The 22105-nt window shown below is 37.2% G+C and overlaps 1 protein-coding gene across 4 annotated transcripts in view; it reads left to right on the forward strand.

The window, feature by feature from the left end:
- The window catches only part of Slit2 (slit guidance ligand 2), a 354605-nt gene that overhangs the window by 16387 nt on the left and 316113 nt on the right, over positions 1-22105 (forward strand). For all 4 annotated transcript variants that reach the window (XM_029561716.1, XM_017797197.1, XM_017797196.1 and 1 more), the window contains exon 4: positions 999-1070. In XM_029561716.1, the coding sequence (XP_029417576.1) occupies positions 999-1070 (72 nt within the window). The remainder of the gene's footprint in view (positions 1-998; positions 1071-22105) is intronic.

A 22105-nucleotide genomic window follows, 5' to 3' on the forward strand; every position in this document is an offset into this window, starting at 1 on the left:
TGTACATGACTGTGTGCATGTTTTCTACTGCTAATCCTCAGTATATTTAGATTTGGGAAAAACAGCAGTAGACAATTATGTTAAGTTATTCACTTAACAACAGATAGTGTTGGAACACTAGTACATCAGAAATGGAACCTGGCCACTCTGTTTAATAGGTGTGCACAGCCCCAGTGAGCTCAGCAGCAGACATAGATCAGGGTTTAAATTGAGTTAGAGTTGCAATCTAACTTTCCTGAAGCATCTAAAACATCCGACTATCACCTGCACCCTTTAAAACATCACATAAATACTCAATGAAGTAATTAATTTCAATGATGTTACTAGAAATATAGAAATGAGCTTGGCGTGGTGGCGCACGCCTTTAATCCCAGCACTTGGGAGGCAGAGGTGGTCTACATGTGAGTTCCAGGACAGCTGGGGCTACAGGGAGCAAGTTCAAGGCCAGTTGGGTCTACAGGGAGACTCTGCCTCAAAAAATAAAAAATGAAGAGCAGTCACTGGCTAGTCTATCAGAGGACTCGCTTTGCTTTTCTTTAGATTATAGACACTTTCTCATGTTTTTCTCCCCAATTAATAGGTAGCAAAACTGAAATTTCCATCTATCCACAGTTTCTTAGACGGAAAATTTGGCCATTTGAGACTGTATGAATTATTTTAATATAGAATTTACTGTAATACTTCTGTCTTCAATTGAAGTTGTGTCTGAGTCAAGAAATCCTACTTCATTGTGTGTACTCTGGTTGCTTGATGTTGCCAGGGGTTTGAGTTGAGGGTTTAGGGCCCTGAAATCATCATCTGATTAAGCATGCTGGAAGATTGCATTTAGAGAGTCATGTAACAAAAGGTGTAACCAACTTTGGATTTGTAACGTTTGGATTCTCTTGAATGTCATTCCATTCTTTCCTGAAATACAGGATGAGGCATGATGCTACCAAATCCCCAACCTCGTTGTATATATTCTAGGTAACATAAGCTTTGTTTTTGTTTCTCCAAAGGCGTTTAAACAGAAATCACCTTCAGCTGTTTCCTGAGCTGCTGTTTCTCGGGACTGCGAAGCTCTACAGGCTGTAAGTGGACACAGATAGCTATTGTTATTTTTGGGTTGGGCCTTGTAGTCTATTAAAACAATGTTGGATCTGTTTCTTTGTGCTTTCCTGGAATCTATTCGCTATGGATTCATGGGCTGAAAGTTTGCCTTTTTACTTTCTGAATGAAATAAAAAGGGTTTTGGTGGTTCCGATGGCTTTGCATGGTATAGCATTTTGTGGTTTATGTGTGTATTATTGCAATTGATTTATTCCTTTGGATTTTGGTTATGTCGTGATAGTGAGATTTCCCTGTTGCTTATTAGGAAGGGTAAAACCACTGCAGTGCTTCCTTTTAGTAGGAAGTTGGCAGTGTTTCTTGTAAAGTTAACGTTCTTAGTATTGGCTTTTTGGTATTGTTCCTGTACTTAGCAGTAGTGTTTATTAGTTTGCAAATATTATCACAAAGTATTTAAAGATTACTGTAAATTCCTTCATAAAGGTTTTTTTGAAGCCAGACTACAAAGTCTACAATATCAATGGTTCGAAGGCAAGATTTGTATATCAAATATGTCATAGACTGTCAGGGAAGTAATTCTTTAAAGAGCATACCTGGAATCAGCTTTTCCTTTCAGAAATTCTTGTTCACCAGCCTAATATATAATAGTGAAAATACACTTATGAAAAGCTTTGAAAATTAGATTTTCAGCTGCATGCATAGTTTTGCACAGATGGAAGATAAGCTAGAAAGTGTTGGAAAAAAAATAGCAGTGATTATTGATGTTCAAGTATGTTAATAAGTAACTGCTGGGACATAAAGAGTAAACTGTTTGGAGTGGCCCCACCTGGGTGTTGGAAGCCCTCCCATATGACAGTGTTTGTAGAGAAAGGGAGCATATTCCTGTTTTCTGAACTTGACTTTGTAGCCAAGGTTTTGTGGCCTACAGGTTCAATATTCTATTATCAATTCCTGAGGGAGGTAAAAATTCCTCTATCACACCCCCAACACTGAAGCCAGGGTATCTGCTCCACCAGCCCTCCTGATACTATTTCATCATACAAAGAACATTCCCAGCTGACCCCCACCCCCATCTTCCTTTCTTGACAATGCTCCTCTAAGGAGAGCAAAACTCACTGACTGCATTTCTCCTTTTTGATCTGTATGGCTTAATGGTCCCTATTTAAGTATTTTTTTTAATATAAAATAAAAGAAACCTCCTTTAAAATATTCTCTAGAGTCTATTATTTCCAAGGAAGTAGGATGTAGCCTGCTATAAAAATTATATATATGCATATATATATAAAATCAGTTGAAACTTATATTTAAATATATGTACTTACTGTTTCTAAGAATGGCCACATAGTTGCTTTTTAATTTTTTTAAATTTTTTATTTTTATTTTGTGTGTATGAATGTTTTGCCTGTATGTATGCAAGTACATCCGTGTTGTGCAATGCCCATGGAGGCCAGAATAAGGCCTCAGTTCTTCTGGAACCGGACAGTTGTTAGCTGCTACGTGGGTCCTCTGCAAGAGCAACCAGTACTCCTAACCACTGAGCCATCGCTCAAATCCCCACATAGTTGTTTTTTAATAATATTGCACTTTCTGCTTTGATTATTGGGGGCTGAAGGAAATTGTACAAACTGATTTCAAGGCTTGTATGCAGTGATCTTGCCGAACTGATACTGTGCTAGCAGTGCATATGGAAATAACACATGTTGCCTGACAGATTGTTTCTTATGTACTGCTTGCATGGAGTGCCTGTTATCTGGCATTATTCAATTGCAGAGGGAAAAATGTAAGAAGTAACCTCAGCACTGTCTCTGAGAAGCAAGATTGTTTCTGTTTTCTCTAGAAGAACTTGGATTGATTTGATTTTCTTAGGAGTTTCAGATGACTTAGTGCATTGTTAGCCCCCACCAGCAAATTATATTGTTTGACATTTTGGCCTCTTTGACACTGTCACATAGTGGAACAAAGACATTCTCTCTTACATATTTCTAAGATTTTCTGCAGCTTCTATATGAAAAGATATGCAAAAACCTTGAGAAATGAGTTAAAGAAGAAACAGAACCCACAAGACTGTGCTGATGTTTTGTAAATAATTAAAGGCATGCTTATAAAAGGGAAATGATTTATTGTTCCAGAATCTCAAAGAGTAATATGCCAGGAACTTGAAAACACTGAGACACTTGCTTCTTTCACTGTTTGAGATCATTCTACAATGTATCATTGTTGCTGAATGGACATACTTTGTTTAACAAACAAAAAAAGATAAAATGGACTGTTAGAAATATACTTGGGATTTTTATGTGCCTGTTTGGCTCAAAGAACTTTCCTTGGAGAATAATGGAAATGAGTATTTATGGTGTTGGGTAGGAGTAGTTCCAGTAGAGACATGAATATTGTGGTAATCATTCTACAATGTATCATTGTTGCTGAATGGACATACTTTGTTTAACAAACAAAAAAAGATAAAATGGACTGTTAGAAATATACTTGGGATTTTTATGTGCCTGTTTGGCTCAAAGAACTTTCCTTGGAGAATAATGGAAATGAGTATTTATGGTGTTGGGTAGGAGTAGTTCCAGTAGAGACATGAATATTGTGGTATTCCTGTCATACCTTGATGGTGTCATGTTTAAAATTGGCAAAGAATCTTTCTTCATTTGATGGTTGACATATATACATTGTCCTGTGTAAATAGAAATCTAGAGGTCTAATTTTCTTTCCTTCCTTCCTTCCTTCCTTCCTTCCTTCCTTCCTTCCTTCCTTCCTTCCTTCCTTCTCTTCCTTTCTTTTAGACAAGTTTCAACTCGGTGACCCAGGCTGACCTAGAACAGACAGTATACCCCAGGCTGGCCAGATACTGTGGCGATCCTCCTGCCTCAGCCTCCTGAGTGCTAGGACCACAACCATGGAAGTGTAATTTTTGCATGCATACTCAAATCTAGAATCTATCTTTGAACTGAAGATTGGTTGACTCACAAGAATTAGATAAATGTAGGTGAATTGTGACTAGTGGTATTTTTCTTGAGAGAAAAAGAAGTAAGCTGCATGTGATAACCTTATAATGATGCTGATTACTAATTAAATTAAATTACTAAAGATTCATTAAGAATCTTTAACAAGCAAAGGGACAAAAGTTTGTAAAGCTGAATACAGGGTTAGGATAATTAAGATGGTCAAGGATGCAGGCCCCCCCTTTTTTTTTCTTTGTTTCATGTGGTATAGGTGTCTAGTAGCTACCTGAAAGTGGAGACAGGTGTTCAAATCCACAGGCAGACGTATCCTTTGAAATGTTCATTCAGAAATGAATCATTATTGTACAAGAAGGATAAGTGACATAAATAGGAATGTAGAAATTTGGGCAAATAATATGGAAGAATTAGCACAAAGAAAATACTTGATAGGTTGCTGCATTTATATAATGAAGATCTGTAGCTGCCCGGCTGTTTCGTGTAGTAGAGGCATACATCTCTGCAATGCAGGCAAGAAACACTTGTAGATCTTATTTTTTCTTCATAAATGATATTAATTAACATATACACTTATTTTTTTCCTATTTTATATTTTACCTTTTGAAAATATATTTTCCCTCTGTATCACCAATGAAAAACTTTACTAGTTTAATGTATAGTTCATAAACTGGTATCTGGTTTTTAGCATTGTTTGCCTAGATGAAAGCTAGCTTATGAATTGGATATTATACAGATTTTCTTTGGGCTTTTGTAATGAATAATCACCATTTGACTCTTGGCTGAAAATGAGATGCCAGAGGAAGCACACATGCTTCCCTGGCCTCTAAATGCAATATAAAAGAAAAAGAGGGTACACTGTATATGAGTTACGATTTGACATGGTTGATTGCTGCTAGCGGCCAAATACGTTTTCCCTTTGCTGTCTGCTCCAATTTCTTTTTGGATGGGCCGAGGGAGCACTGTATGTTCAGGTCAAGATGTTTGCTCAGAAATAGCAGTACAGTTGCAGCTGTGTTTGTTGGAGCAGGAGACTAGTTTAAATAGCATTACCATTTCTCCAGTCCATTAACAGAACTCTGTAAAATAATACCAACTCTGCGTAAACTACAGGACAGTGTAATAAAATTACAAGCACTTGATGACAGATGGAAAGTGTAAGAAAAGGGAACGTAAAGGCTGGTAGGTGGAAGGTTCAAAGAGAGCACAGAGTTTTCCTAACTTCTTCAGGGGAGATTCCACCTTCCCTTGGCTCCTCCTTTCATTCTGACTTTTTGCATTTTTATGATCCACCCAGTAGTGGCAACAATTCTTTTCAGGGAAATGTGGAGGTAGTTAACTGAAAATGAAGGCAGTGGGCTTTGAAGGGCTTGACCTTGATGGGCTGAACCCACTGAACAGCAAAAGCAGAGCCTTCAGATAAGCCTATCCTTTAAGGCCCTTTACAAGTGTGTGACCAGAGATTTCTGACCTGAGTTTGCAGCTGCTAATCCAGGCTCATTAGAGGAGAATTTCATTGATAGTACTGTGGTTAGGCATCTGGTCATAAGTATTTGTTTTGTGGTTTTTCAGTTTATTTCTTTGAGTATTGTAGTATTTACCCAGAAGTCTAACCTAAGCTTGCCTTTCCAAGACACTTTACAGAAACTATTTTTCACTAATATTTAACAAACCCAAAGAAAACAAACAATAAACAAAAAACAGCTCTGTAAGTCTCCATGGAACTATTTTGAATACAATTTTTATTTATGGTTCGGAAGTGGGAATTTACCCTCAGTGAGTTTTAGGGCTACTAAATTACCCAAGATATAAATATTGTTATTGAAACCAAAGAAATTTTTTATGGCCTAGTGAATTCTTATCTAAGACAAATATATTTTGACTTCTTAAATTGATCAGGTTGCAGTTCATTTGCTGTCATGAAAAAAGAAACCCCTCAGATTTTCAAAATGTTTTACTTTTAGAAAGGAAACCTCAAGGTTTTTGGTTTTATTAAGGTAAAAAATTAATTTCTCTAGTGTAACAAATATACAATTAAGCTGTTTTTATTTCCCTTTTTCTTATCCTCATAGCAAAAGCCTTAGTTTCCATTTTTTTAATAGTTTCAAGACTAGCACACACTCTAGTGAAAGTCTGTTAAAATTCAGAAAAATCAACCACTTTTATACTTGTGAATTATAATTCGAGTTTAGTTTGTATAATTATGCTTATCAATATTCTCCATGCATATATCATGAAAACATTTTCTTTTACTATCCCCCAGGGTCTTGTGTGAGACTTGACCTTTGTAAGGTCTCAGTAAGTATTTGATGTATTGAATTAAGTCTCTGTCGGGTTCAGGGTTTGCATCTTGAATGAACAAGTAATTACCCTGAGAGGTTGTTATGAATTACGGAGAGCCAAATTAAATTTAAAGGATAACTGGTGAACTAAATGCTTGATTCTCTTATTTTTCTAAACATTAAATAGTATCAACATACTCATTATGATCCATTTTGTACTTAAGCAACATGTTTTAGTTTGACATAATATTACGCTTATATAGAACCAAACTCCATGTTTTTGAACGCCAGGAGAGTCTCATTAGAATTCTTGTAGTCAAGCATAAGAGTGGAATAGGACAGTGGAGCTGTGTAAAAATTCCTCTTGAATTAATTTCTGCAAGCTCTGATTAAAGTGTGGGCCCCTGGAGGCGTCAGATGCCATAGTTTCCTGCTCCATTCTACCCTGGCCTGTTAGGCCCCTGCCACAATAAATCCGACATTGGCTGTCCAGGAATTGCAGGTTACAGTTGCTACGGTTACCGTTGTCCAGCCAGATCGGCATCATTACTCTTGGAGGGAGCTGTGGTTGGTGATAGCGACCACGGACTGCTGAGGCTGTCACAGAGTTTCCGGTGCCTCCAGTGAAAACTCTGATGAAGGTAGCCTGTCTGTCCAATAATTCCGTGTGTGGAAACACTGTGTGCATTGTGTACTCACACTTTGATAAAGGGGACGGGTTGACCCCTTATGTTTGAAAACAAAGAGTAGCAAGACAGAAAATATTTAGAGAAGTGTTAACTTCCAGTGATTAAAACACCAGCCCTTTATTACTTATTAAGTAATGTATTACTTATTTTGGTTTGGTCTAAGACAGTCTGTTTTTCCCAGTTAAAAATAGACATATACAAGAATTTAGAATTAAAAGATTGTGGTTGCATCATCCAGAGTGTTATTTAAATAATAAATCATTTATTTTTGTGTTTTGATCCACTGTTTCAGAATGCACCCTCTTTTGGTCTGGAACTCACAGTGTAGACAGTGCTGACCAAGAACTGTGGCAAGTCTCTTGCTTCAGCCTCCTGAGTGCCACAGTCATTAAAGGTGTGTACCACCAAAGGTGTGTACCACCAAAGGCTTATTTTTAAATAAGTGGAAAAAGAAACCATCATGTAAGAGTCTCTGAATGTATTTCAGAGTAGCCATTGCCACTTGCCAGAAGAAATAAAAGCAGCACAAATTATTCTGCAGGGTTACTTTTTACTTTTTTTAAAATCAACATGTCACTCTAGAGGTTAGATGTCATAAATCTAACAAAATTTAAGATTGCATTTAAGATTTTTCCAGACCTGATGCTGATGCTTTGTCCTTCAAAGAAGTTGCTAAGTAGGTTTGTTACTAGAGACAGAAATTATGTTTTACCCCTAAAATGGACTCTCAGTGTGTAATCCACAAGACGAGTCTCTGGCAGGGGAAGGTCCAGAGCAAGGAGGTGGTTCAAAACTTACTCCACTTATTAAATGCAAATGCTTTTACCATCACATTAACTTCCTCCCTCAGTACGCATGGTATTCCACATTGGATTTTGGAGAACACACTAATGTGGGGGAGGGGAGTCCTGATGTAATGTGCATCCTGGCATTGGGTGTGGTATTTGGGTCTCAGCTTTTACTAATTGTGAATTAAAACCTAGACAGTTTATTGTGGGCTGTAAGGTTTTCTGAAGCATAAATTTAAATATGTGGTTTTCAAGTGTAAAAGATATCGTTAAATACACATTATTGGGTAATTTTTAAACCTTGATTATAAATCTTTAAATTGTCATAGCAATTGCAAGATTATAATTGGGGGACTAGACGTCACATAAATATTATTCCTAGACAAAGTATTGATGGAAGTTTAGTTACATTGAAATCATCTTAATGTATGTTTTAATGTATATTTAAGTCATTGAAATCAACTTGTTTTGCATTATGAAGAAGGTGGGTTAAAGTTTACATGTGAACTTGAATATTAGCGTTCAAATATCTTCAGAAGTTACCTTTGGAGGCAATATACTTACCTGTAAAATGGGAAGGGTCATACATACTATTTCCTTTCTGGGGATATCACAAGTCAGCATTCTGATTCTGTATTCAAAAGGACATTTCAAGTAGGGAATAAATTGTATTTCTATTATTATCATCTCATTGCAAATATGGTGAAAATAAGAGTTGTTCAGATGTCCTTGTGACGTGTGCTAAGTCAGCCAGGTTCCTGCTTCTATTTTTCTGCCTTCTGCTTCATCCCCAGTGAAACAACTGGACAATCTGTGGAGCAACTTCCTTACTTCCAATATATACACTGGCGTGAAATGTGCATTTTTGTAATTCTGTGTCTTCTTACCTGGCCACAGAAGGTGTATCATAGCCAGGACATTCTTAATGGGCTTTCTTCCCCTTCCCCCCATTGATGGCTAACATAGTTATAAAATTCATATATAAGATGAATTAGGAATAGGAACAAAATAACTGTGTATAAGGAAATAAGTTAGTGCACATTTAAATTGCTGATTTAATGATGTGTACTCCTGACTGATAAAATGAAAGAAAAATAGATGCTAAAGGAATTCCTTCAATGATATAAGAAACTTCTGAAATCTGTTCTGAACATTCATATCAGTTGTTTAAATTTTCATTTTTCTTACTAGTGAAATTCCTACTTCTAAAAGAATGAATAATATGAAGTGAAATGTGGAACATTGCATCTGTATGTAAGCTGTGTTTATGTTTTTATTAAAAATAGTTTATTATTATTTTTATTTTATGTGTATGAGTATATTGCCTGTATGTATGTAAGTGCACCCAAGTTATTCAGTGCCTGGGGAGATCAGAAGAGAGTGTTGAATCCCCTGGAACTGGAGTTGCAGATGGTTGTTAGCCTCTATGTGGATGCTGGGAATTGAACCCGGGTCCTGTTCAAGAGCAAGCAGTTCTCTTAACCGCTGAGCCATTCATTGCTCCCACCCCTTAAGTATGTTTTTAAGCTATTGTTTTTGTTTTGTTTTGTTTTTGGTAAAAAGAGTAAAAGTTACAAATTTTTAGCACTCGGAATTTAATTATGTTTCCTAATGAAATGGCTCTGAGACAGAAGTTGCTTTTGTCCTCTTTTGTCCTCAGTCCAGTGGCTCTTCTCAGAGCTTGCAAACCGCAGTCAGGTGGATGCAGTGACTGGCAGTTAACCGCCTGTTCTTCACGACCTAGCTGGTGACCATCTGTAGCATTTTATGGAGGTTCACTCCAAATATTTTGACAGATTGTGATGCAAGTAGTCTTTGACAACATTCATTTTAAAACAAATTCTAGAAAAAGGAAGCAACAAAATAAAAAATTAAATAAATAAATAAAACCTTGCCTGCGTTATCACTCACCCCAGGGCACCACATTGTGGTGTAAAACACTCTTAGGAGAACATCTGTGCTTCTTGAAATGACCCCAAATGAATGTTTATGGCTGAATACAGCATCTTGATTTAAGTGTTTCTAAAAAATCTGAAAAAAGAAATAAGGAAGGAAAGAGAAGGGAAAACATAGCGTTGCCTCAACATGACAGGATTCCTGTATTAGTGAAAGATTAAAGCTTGCAGTATGTGAATAGTTGAAAACAGCCTAGAGAAAGGTTGATTGCTTCCCCTCCAAGAGTTCCAATTGATTGAAAAAAAGCCTAATTTAAAGTTGTGTTTGTTCTATGTCTTAAACCATCAGAATTCTCCTTTACGACCCAGGGAATGCTCTGGAGGAAAAAGAATCCAAGGATAAAAAGTCATTGCAGGCCAACAATTGTTCCTAATCCTCACAAAATGCTGCAGAAATTAAATTTATTCTTTATTGCTCAGAGTGTTACCTAGGTCACTGGGCGATGGGAAAACTGGACTGCAAGTCGAGTAGGCGCAAGCTTTGTTTTGTGTCTAGATGCTTAACCTTAGACACTACAAGGCATCTTAGAGTGTTGTGGGAACTAGGTTCAGAGCATTAACACCCAGACTTTTATTAGCCAGGATTTATAATAGGCTGTGCTGTCAGGAGATGAAAACGTTGTGTTTACATTTCAGTGTTAAATGATCATTTAATTAACACCTAAGGGAAAAAAAAAACTTGTGAAATTCTTAGCAGCCTTTATTGTTGGTTTCCTGGGAGGTTTTAATATCCGAGTTTCATTGAAATTTCTTTTTCTAAGTAGAGACACAATAGACATTATAAACTTTTTAAGGAAGACAAACAGTTTAACCTTGACCCCCTTTTTCTGAAATATTAATTGAAATTCCATTTTAAATCTGCTGTGCTTATTTAAAAGATTCCTAGAGTAATATTTTAAAAATACATCTTAATTAAACATTTTATATAAACATTTCTAAATATACAAACATTATAAATAGGTGTTATTTAAATTACATTTTAAAATGTTTATTGTAAAACAGTTGTAATTACCAGTTTATTTTAATCAATTTAATAGAGTTAGAATAATAATTTTAACAACTATACTTCTTTTAAGCTACTGTAGTTACATTATTTTACAAGTCTAGCTCAAAGTAGATTCTCAGAGGCTAAAAGATTTTATGGAAAAGGTACATTATTATAATTTTCACATTTAATTTAGAGATAGATGCAACATTGATAAAAATTATGTATAGATAGTACAGATGAATAATGTCTTTAGTCAGAAAGTCTAAATTACGTCATCAAAACACTGACTGCTATCAAATTTCTTAATTCGCTCTTGTTCTTTTATGAAACAAGTAACTAAGAAGAAATGGTCTTGTGCAGTGTTATAACGTGCAGAATGTACAATGTGCTGTTAGGAGTCACTGTACTCTTCCTAACACTTTAAACATGTGAATCAACTTTTCCTCTCATATTATCTAGAGAGGAAACTTCATATTTGAAGATGTGAAACTTTGAAAATATTCATCGAATTTTATACTGGTAAAGTAAAATACTTAAATTTCCTAGGAACTACCATGCCAACACAATATAATCTTTCTCTTTTATACTTAAAAAATTATTTATTTGCTGGTACTGTCTGTGTGTATACATGTATGTCATTGTGTATACATGCATTTGCATGTTCCCCCAGGACATGGCGTCCATGTGGAGGTCAGAGGACAACTTTCTGGAGTCATTTTTCTCCTTCCATCTTGGTGAGGCAGGGTCTCTCTTGCTTTGTGCTGCTGCAAGTCCCCCAGGGTAGCTGTCCTGTGAGCTTCTTGGTGACTCTCCTGTCTCTGCCTCCTGGGAGTGCCAGGATTACAAATGTGAGCTTCTACATCAGGCTTTTTTGCTGATTCTGACTATTGATTTAGATTGTCAGGCTTGTGTGGCAAGGGCTTTTACTTGCTGAACCGTCTTGCTGGCTCTGTAATACATGCGCCTCTGAGGAAAGTGTTTTTACTCTTGCAGAAATAGAAAAGCTTATCCCTTTCTAAGCAATTCTTTATTTTTTATTTTGATTTTTTACCTTTTAAGGTCTCATGGATCCCAGGCTGGCATGGAATTCTCTGTGTGGCAGAGGAGAACATGGGTTCGAACTCCTGATATTTCTCCTTCCACTTCAAGACTATTAAGATTACTTATATATCTGGTTTATGTTGTGCTAGGAAGGAACCCAGGGTATAAAGCATGCTAGGCAAGCATTTTATCACTGTGCTCCATCCCCAGCTACTTATCCAATTTGATTTTTAAAGTTTAAATTGCATACTGCAAAATAAACCTCTTTCCTGTATTATTCATGGCAGAAGAATATGAGGATTAAATGTTATTAAACTCTCCTAGTATCCTACATTGAGCAGAAATGTATTCTCATTTGAACACCCTCTGCTGGGTGTTAGGCATTTGGAATGAGGTTACATGCATGTCTTCTGTCACATTTCTGAAAACCTTTCTCACTTCTTTAACCCCCATTGATCTTTTCATTCTCAATGACATTTCTCTTCTCAACTTTTATTCATAAAAACTCAACTAGGAACTGTTTTAAATTTTCCTTCCTTTGTACAAGGACTTACCTACCTTTAGATTAAGGTAGTCACAGAAACAAAATGCTGAGATCAAGATCATGAAAGTAGAAAAGTGACAAAACCTGATTATTCATGCAGGAATAACCAGCACATACAAATAATATAGTTCATTGTATCATTTGTAATTCCAAGATGGCCATGTGGTAGTTCTGGGTGTGTATGGGGTACAGATTAAGATTTAGGCATACTGACAGGCATGGTGGTGCATGCCTTTAATCCAGCAATTGGGAGGCAGAGACTGAGATTGAAGCCACCCAGCAGTGGTCTACTTAGTGAGTTGAATTCCATACCAGCAGGGACTACATAGTGAGACCTATCTCATAAGGAAAAAAAAAATAGAGGTAAGCATACTGAGAGCTAGAGAAAGATTATTGTAAATGTTTGAATTGTGTGACAAATATTTAGCAGAATTATAGGAAATTTATTTTAGTATAGACAAAATATGCTTCTTTTATACTAAGAAAGTCAACATTATGCTTTTATACATGGAAAGTCATAGTTAAAATTCCATATATTAATTTTTTTGAATCTCTTTTTACCAACTAAATAGGAAGAATCCAATTTTAATTTTAAATGACCTTGGGTTTGCCTCTCAAAAAATAGAAATAACTGTTATACAGATAATTATGGTATAAGAAATATACTGGTGGACTGCGATGGCTCAGTGGTTAAGAGAACTGACTGCTCTTGCAGATGACCCTGGTTCGATTCCCAGCACCCACATGTTGGCTAACATCCATCCACAACTCTAGTTCCAGGGGCTTCAAAGCCCTCTTCTGGCCTCCAGAGGCATTGCACAACACAGGCACACCTACCTACATGCAGAGAATATACTCATACACATAAATAAAAATAAATAAAATATTTAAAAAGAAATATACTTGTTGCGTTTTCAGTATATTGAAACCAGGAGATATCATATCTAGCCATTTGTGTTGTCCATGGCAGTAATTAGTTAAAATTAATTAACTTCCATACTGTATCATCCTAGTCTTCCAGCTTTGAAGACTTAGCATAACTGAGGTTCCTATATCCACTATGATTACTATCATGGCCTCTAAGCTGCCCTTGGTTCAAGCAGATACCCTGTTGCTGCTTGGAAATTCCTAGCACATGTTTGGACTCTTTTCTTGCTTCCATCACTGAAGTACATTTATCCTCCTCAGTTGAACTTTACCTCCTTCAAGCCTTTCTCAACTACTGAGCCACTGTGTCATTCATTATAACCTAATAGTTGTGCATGCAGACTGTTGACTCAGATTGGCGGTGTTTGGATGTCTTAATATGTAACTTTGGGAATGTTACTCAGTTACCTGCCCCAAGCCCTAGTTCTCCTTTATAAAACAAGGATATTATTAGAATGTCCTTGTTATGTTGTGTCCAGTGAATTTTTCACTAAAGATAGAAATTACAGTGTATGTATGTATTTATTACACTTGGAAAATAGCAAATACTGTGTACTTGTTATTATTATACTTTATTTGCTGTCCCCCTGTGCTGTCACAAATTATGTACTCATAATGTATGTGTTAACTTTGTGAAGAACCTTGTTTTACCTATCTATATTTTTCATATACAACACCTAGTCTAGTGCAGGTATATTGCTAAATACATTCAGACAAATACTGAATTGAAAGAAAAACTGTAACAGGGCACTGAATGTGGAAAGAAATAGATTGTATGAAAAGAGTATTGCAAGAAAAGCTAAATGGCTGTACTATTTACACTCCCAGCACTGTGAGTCACTAGTGGCAGAAGTGTTATCTGATCTTTCTGAGCACCTGTTGCTTTGCTTATAAGGTAGAATCAGCCCAACACAAAATTGTAAACCTGCTTAAAACATTGGGCTTATTTTTGTAGATTTTTGGCAAATCTTTTGCTTGGTTCTTCCTTGGTTCTTGAGACTAAGTTTTGCAGAAGACAGCATTGTGTTGCAGTGTGGGAAAGTTGGACAGTCCTGAATAAGGCCTGAATCACTCTAGTGGATGTTCAAAAATAATTGAGAAGGGAGGAGATGTGCTACCTCTGTTTCAAAAACTTAGAAGGGATTATTCATGGGTCTTGCAATAATTGCAGTGATGGAATTATTCATGGTGATAACCCAGAAATTAGATGATTAGGTCATTGGTGAGTGATTTTGAGACAGTTCTGTCTCTTATTACCAGTTTAAAATTTTTTTTATTTTAATGTGTATGAGTATATTGCCTCCATGTGTATAAGTGCACCTGTGTCGTGCAGTGCCTGCAGAGGTCAGAAGGGGTGTGGATCCCCTGGAGTTATGAAGGATTGTTAATCATAATGTGGGTGCTGGGAATCGAACCCAGGTCCTCTGCAAGAGCAGCCGGTGCTCTTAACCTCTGGACTATCTTTCCAACCCAGTATTACCAGTTTTTAAAAGGAAGATTTTTTGCTAAATAAATATAACCTGTTTACATTCTGCATCGTTTTGCTTGTGAATGGACTTTCCTGAAGGGTTAGATGAATACAAAGAGACAATTTAAATAGTTTATGGTTATGCTCTGTTAAGTGGTTATCCTGGTACTTGATAATCCTTCAGTATGTGGTGAATTGTGGACAGCTGAAGCAGTTTCAGTAACCACCTCCCTCTCGAATGCTGCTAAAGGTACCATGAAGAAACGTATTAAAAATCAAACAAGGCAAGTCAAAAGAGTAGACACAGTTGATGGAGGTTTGTACATTCATATTTGTGTTATGGTCTTTTCACTACCAGGCTTTAGAGCAGGGGTCATGATTCTCTGTCATTCTCCCTAGGAAAGGCATTGTGCACTGGACAATTAATTTTCCTGACCTTTTTGAGGAGAACAGAGTGTATGGAACCTGAATACCCCAAGGCAAATGGATCTGGAGTCTGTTTCTAAGGGGAGAGCAGCTCCCTTTCTCCACGGGTGTGGTTTTCTTTCCCTTCCTTTTGGGGACTGAATTCCTCACCTCATGAATAGTTTGAAGCAAAGTTGTTAATGAGTTAGTCCAAGTGACCACCCTGGGTTCTTCTCTCTTTACAAGAGAAGATGGCAGAATGAGCGAGCTACACAGTTATATTCGATAAAAGGAAATACCTTTTTCCTCTTCCCACCCACCATGTAATCCCCTGGAATTCACTTGATGCAGGAAATTACTACAGCAAATAATGTGCTTGAAATACTGAAATAGAGTTCACAAGAATAGCACACATAGCTGCAATAATTGTGTTAAAAATCACAAATTTTAACCTAAGAAGATGGAAAAGAATCTTTCCTTACATTTTGTCAGTGACACAACTGGTTTGACACTCTTCTCACAATTATTTTTCTTCTTCTGAGTTAACAGATAGTGTTCTGTTGCTCTGTGATGGACAGATCACTTAGTCAAAATCAGAGGAAGTTCTGGCACTAAATATTACAAAGGAACAAAGTGAGCTATAAACCACTGGATTTTATCCAAATGGACAAACGTTCTTCCATTATCTCCCATTTAGATGTCTTGTCATAATTTATAGAAGAAGAGTGATTTACCATACTAATAATACCCAGATTTGGCTTTATCTTCTAAATAAACTTAACCTGGGTTAAGGAAGGCAAGTATACTTTGAGAGAGAAGTCATTGTTTTCAAGTAAATATTATACACAAAATCACCACTTGGTGTCTACTGTAAGAGACATACTTTAGATGTATTCAAATAAGAGTACTTGTTTTCTGATTTTTTAAGTTTAGATCCTATACCCAGGCCTCTTGCATGCTGTATTCTAATACCTTAAATTCTTTGTTTTGGGAACACTAACTTTATATTTTATGATATTTCAAAGAAGCCGTTGCTAAAATGAGCTCTTAAGAGATCCAAGAAAAAGTATTTTGAGGTCAAATGCTTTGTGAAATGATAAAAATCACATCTCTGGCACTGGTTATAGTGTACATCAATTTCCAAAGCCTATAAGAATAAACAAATCTGCTTAACTTTAAAGAAATTTATTTTGAGGGCTAGAGAGATGGCTCAATAGTAAAGAGCTGTTCTTGCAGAAGACCTGGTTCCAATTCCCAGCACCCACATGGTTCATAACTCCAGTTCCAGAGGAATCTGTTGCCTTCTTGTGACCTCAGTGGGCATTGCACTTACACACATACAGGCAGTTCACGCATACATATAAAATATAAATAATAAATAAGATAAAAATATAAATAAATAAAATTTAAAACAAGGAAAATAAATTTGTTTCACAATGTTCTCTGACTAAATGGCCTTTCACCGCTGGACCTGTTTATGCCAGGTAATTAAAACAGCAAGAACAACCCTTTGCTCTTCCAAAGAGTAATTGCCTTTTACTAATTCTGATTGAAAAAATTTTAAATGGAAACTATACTGGGCATGGGAGTTGAGACCTATAATCACGTTTCTGGCACCAACAGCGTCAGGTGTATGAGCTGTTAAACTGTCTTGTCCTGATAAATCTGTCATAATTTATTTCTGAAGGTGAACTTTACATTCTGTCATTACGATGAAAAAAATAGAGAAACTTAGATACTTATGTAACAATTTCATGAACATGGGACTCACATAGGGGCAGTATTTGTATTAGTTGTTCGAGTATGTGTGTGTGTTTGTGTGTGTGTGTGTGTGTGTGTGTGTGTGTGTGTGTATGTTCGTGCTGGAGCTAGTAAAGCCAGTCACCTACCATTATAACTTTAACACCTCTGAGCTGAACTTCGCTCCCTTGCCCTTGTCAATGGAGCTCCTGAAGTCTGAGGTAGAGAACCTGCTACGTGCAAAACAAATAAAGGGTGTGCATCCTTAAAGGTGAGTGTATCCTTGAAGGAGTCCAGTTCTCTCCAGAGAGCTTGTTAGGCACAAAAGTGTTTTATGTATAGTTTGTCTGTGTTGGATAGAGTTTGAAATCATCACAATGCTAATATGCTCAGTATTTTGTCTAAGACCCCATTTTCTGACAATAGCTGACACAAATAACTTAGATTTGACACAGGAATTAAACATGTAGGGGTGACAATATAACAAATCTCTAAGGGGAACTTTATAATGCACTTTGTTGGCACTCTAGACCCTTACACTGATCATTACTGAAAAATCCCTTAGCTGTCAAGCATGTTTCTTAGACTGCAAATTTTTATAATTCACTTCAAATTACACTCAATATTTACAAGCTTTTTTTTTATTCTGCTGAATGCTGAAAGTAATCCATCTTGTTATTGTTTAGGTTCTCTTCTGTGTAGTAATGTATAGAAGCACACCTCAACCATGCCTGCCCAAGTTCCCTGTTTTGGTTTTCTCCTTAGGTTGCAATACCATCTACTCTTCTGAATATTTTACCCATGTATCTTCTTACTTGACTCATAACAACAACAACGACGACAACAAAATGAATTAAATACTGCTTAAATGAGTCAATATGAGCTTTGCCACAGGTAGTCAGAATTTGAATCCTGGCTCCAGTGTTTAGTAGCCATGTGACTTAGAACGTGCTAGTAACTCTAATGTCACCTTTTCTATGACATGGAACTTGTCACTGATAGTTGGAAGGATTCACTGTGTCTCTGCTGCAGAGTTCAGTTAATGTTTTTTTTTAATACTTTATTATTTTTATTTTATGCGTATGAATCTATTGCCTTCATGTATGTGAGTGCACCCATGTTGTGCAGTGCTGTGGAGGTCAGAAAAGGCTGTTGGATCCCCTGGGACTGGAGTTAAGGATGGTTCGTAGCCACCATGTGCTGGAAATCAAACCCAGGTCCTTCACAAGAGCAGTCAGTGCTCTTAACTGCTGAGCCATCTAGCCATCTCTCCAGCCCTGAGTTCAGTTAATGTTAATGGTTACTCATAGATCAAATGACTCCTGGTTTAGGGAAAATACACCCCCAACTTATTATCATCTTCAAATCATTTGTTACTGTTTTTCTTCACTTTTGGCAAAATTCTCTTCCTCTGCCTCCCCTTCTCCCTGAGGCAGTAGACTAGGAAACAGATAGATACAGAGAAAAATGGCAAGCCGTTTGCCCTTCCCTTCTTCCTAGGTACTATCGTTAGGCAATGTTTTATTTTCTTGGAGTTTTCAGGTTTCCACACCTGTCTCTTGGATGTTGAAATTGCACCTGGTTTTGTTGCCCATCAGGTACTGTTCCATTCCCCCTTAGCAGGGACTGGTGCCACTCAGAGGATGCCACTTCTCTCCTGGGGTCCCTTACTTTGTGCTGCCATGCAGTACCAGACAATAGACATCATATGTTTCTACTTAATGTACTTAATTCACAAATGTCTAGCCTGGGGAATTAAAACTATGCTGCTTTGACTAAGTCTAACATATTATAGCAATTGCTTCATTCTTGTATTGTGGTTGTTAGTTAACTAGCACAATGCTTCCCATAGATTGAAGAGTGTTTGAGGACTTGGCTGTATTCTTTTCCCATACCAATATAGAGCAGATTTAATACAGAGTGGGCACTTAAGTATTCATTGGCTGATAGAAAAAAAATGGGACCACAAGAGACCCATTGAATCATTCTTCTTGGTAAATGCACTGCAGACAGCAGTGGAAGCTTTATTTTTTAAAATACCTTTGCATTTGTTCTTCCATGGTGGTGTTTGAGTTTAAAGAGAATAGCAAACAGTAAGCTTGTTCAATAGAGATACCCAACATAGGTGGCATTTTGTACCAATTTCTTCCCTGGGATAGAAAGTATTTTATTTGTGAAAGCCTGAAGAGATGGCTTTCCTAAACTTTTTGTATGTCAATTCTTTCCTAATATTTTTATACGATTGAATGCATGTGTGTACGCTGGTTTGATTTTGTTTCATTTTCAAATAAAACACTGATGCTCCAAAATGACCAGAAAATCTGAAACTGCTGGTATGGTAGGAAGGGTAGAGGCAGAGGTTTCATCTCCTAGTTCTGTGTTCTTGGGTTGCTAAGGCGCAGCTTACATCCTTCAGTGGGCTTCCACAGTTCTTTGCCATTCTAGAGCATGCACTTGTGACATTTTTATTAGACTTTTGTGTTTGGTCACTGTATTAAATCCAGCGCTTTATTCTTTTCCACTTAAATTGTCTTCCCTGTACAAGGGGTGGGGAAGAATTCACAGTGCCTGCACATAAAAGGCCATTATCTTAGCAAATCCAGCCACACAGAAATGGTGAATCATGACAGCTGTGCTGGGGAACATGGACTGGATCATGAAGGGCAAGAAAGCGGGAGGGAGACCATGATGAGGTTACTGTCCTTTGAAGATGTTGAGTCTATCAGTTGTGACAAAGGATAGCAATCCTTCCCAGAGCCATGCCTGAGAGACAGCCAGTTTAGTGGCCACATCAAAGCACCATGTACATTATATGTATATATTCTGAAAATGACACTTGTTTTTTACTTTATATAAGGTTTATTATACTATGACCTTACATTTGGGTTTAGTTGGAACTTCTTTTTGGCTAAATGATTTCAAGACTGCACAGAAGAAGTGCAAAAGTATCTTCCTTCTGTAAAGCTTATTTAGAGGGTTTCATCTGAGACTGCAAATTTGCAGTGCTGGCTGCAATTTCCTCTTGAGCTCTAAACATTTTATATAGCAATGTTCTCATTACAATGAGGTTTGCCCTATCCCTGTCCTTCCTAGAATTCAAAATCCTGGTGGCAAAGTCTAAGTCCTTCACTTTTATGATTAAGCAGATAGAAAGAGATATATAGCATTTTGGTAAATAAATTTAAAAGTTCTTAAATGTATTTATTCTTTAAGTTATGTGTTTGTGTGCAAATGCTTTTTTGTATATGAACCATGGCATGCAATGCCTTTGGAGACCAGAAGAGGGCATCAGATCTTCTAGAACTGGAGTTACAGGCAGTTGTGAACAGCCTGATATGTGTGTTGGGAACTGAACTTGGGACCTCTGTGAAAGCATCAAGTGCTATTTGCCTCTGAGCTATCTCTCTAGCCCCTGGCAAATAGATTTAACAAAGATTTCTCTTTTTTTGAATTTTGTTTTTGAAATGTGGTGTGTGTGTGTGTGTGTGTGTGTGTGTGTGTGTGTGTGTATTTTTTTTCCTTGAAAGATTTTTTATTATTTTCCTCCATCCCAAATTTCTATCATTGCAACAGCAAAGTTTCTTCTGAAATAAAATAAAGTTTCAACAACATTATATTTGACTTTAAAACAGTTCATAGTTAATAATAATAGACGTTTTATTGTGTTCAAACACAATTTCCAGGTTAGTCTGTGCTGTTATTATGGTTGATCATGTTTATTATGAGAACATATTATATCAGTTTATTTTTGAACTCTTTTGAAAAAGGCTAGTATGATTTGGATAGAAGGTGGAAGGTTGTGGGAGGAACTCAAATGCTGCTTTTAGTAGGAGAACCACTTCTCAGGTGCTGTCTCCCCTTCCTGTTAATGAAGATTATATTTACTCTACTTACTAGGTAGTTGTAAAGCTTCAGTGATGCTGTGATATCAGGAAAGCACTTAGGCTCAGGAAATTCTCAATACACTTTCACTATGATGTTATTAGAAACACTGACACTCTACTATATACATATGCTTGCTAATGAGAATGTTTCCCTTTGATTTATGAAATAACTATAGTTATTATATATAACTATAGTCCTAACTATAGTGGAACCTCATGGCAATTTCTCTGAATCCAGGTTCACCTCCTTTCCCTTTCCCAGTAGACCACTGATTGGATTCAGTTCCTCATCCATTCGAAGCCCATAGTGGTATCACTCAGCACATGACATGTCTTTGGCAACTCCCCATTAGCAGTTATGCTCTTTGTGTAACTTGGGTCCATCCTACTGAAGAAAGAGACTCAGAGGTCCTCTTGAGGGCTTCTATCTTCTTTTTACTTCTTTTCTTCCTTCCTAGTCTTTCTCTCCCTCTGTTTCTGAGTCAGGAAGCATGAAGCTGTGGTCACATTGGTAGCCATGCTGGGTTCAAAAGCAAAGGTGTTGGACAAGCTGACATTGAAGGGATAGAAAGAAGTTACGCTCAACAGCTTGACCTACCTCTGAGCTTCTTGTTCTATGAGATCATAATCCCCCTTTTTTGTTGAGCTAGCTCTTGATAACTCTCAGTTGTTTGCAAGCAAAGGCCTAACAAATCCGTTAACCTTACAGCAGGAGCTAGGGCCAGCACTGTAGTTCATTTATCTATGATGGATTCAGGCAGTTCTCAAAGAAACTGTGGTGCAGAAAATATTCATGCAACTTTGCAGATCTCTTTTTCTGTCTCCTTATCCAAAATGTCAGCTCCATGAAGACTTAGACTGCTGCATCTTCAGCATCCAAAATAGTGTGTCCCACATGGTGGATGGCAGGATGCCCAGTCAGGGTTTGCGGAAGGAAGGGGAAGAGGAAGGCTGGGAGGAAAAGCTTAGGTGTGACCTACAGACTTTAAGGAGTTCTCTATATGAATGGCATTCTCAGTGGGCCTCCAAGGCCTGTGTACCTGCCGTGCTTTAGATAACTTGCTCCTACTTTCTTCACTGTCCTCCTTCCATCCTCTGGACTCCACCTATAGGGGTCTCAGCAGCTCCTGAAGTGTGTCTCCATCTTCACCTGCACAGGCAGGTGAGCTGATTCTTTGGCTCGTAACTGCATAGCTGCCTTCTCTGTATACTCAGCCATCTGATGTTTTCCTGTACATGTTTTTTTCCCATAGCCCTGCTTTACTTTGTGAAGATCCTTCATATTGCAGTTCAGATAGCACTTCCATTCGGAAGCCTTCCTTGATGTTCCAGTTTAAATGCCATTCTCCTTAAACACACACACACACACACACACACACACACACAC

The sequence above is a fragment of the Nannospalax galili genome, unplaced genomic scaffold (genome assembly GCF_000622305.1).
Source record: "Nannospalax galili isolate Female #2095 unplaced genomic scaffold, S.galili_v1.0 scaffold874, whole genome shotgun sequence".
Lineage (NCBI taxonomy): Eukaryota > Metazoa > Chordata > Mammalia > Rodentia > Spalacidae > Nannospalax > Nannospalax galili.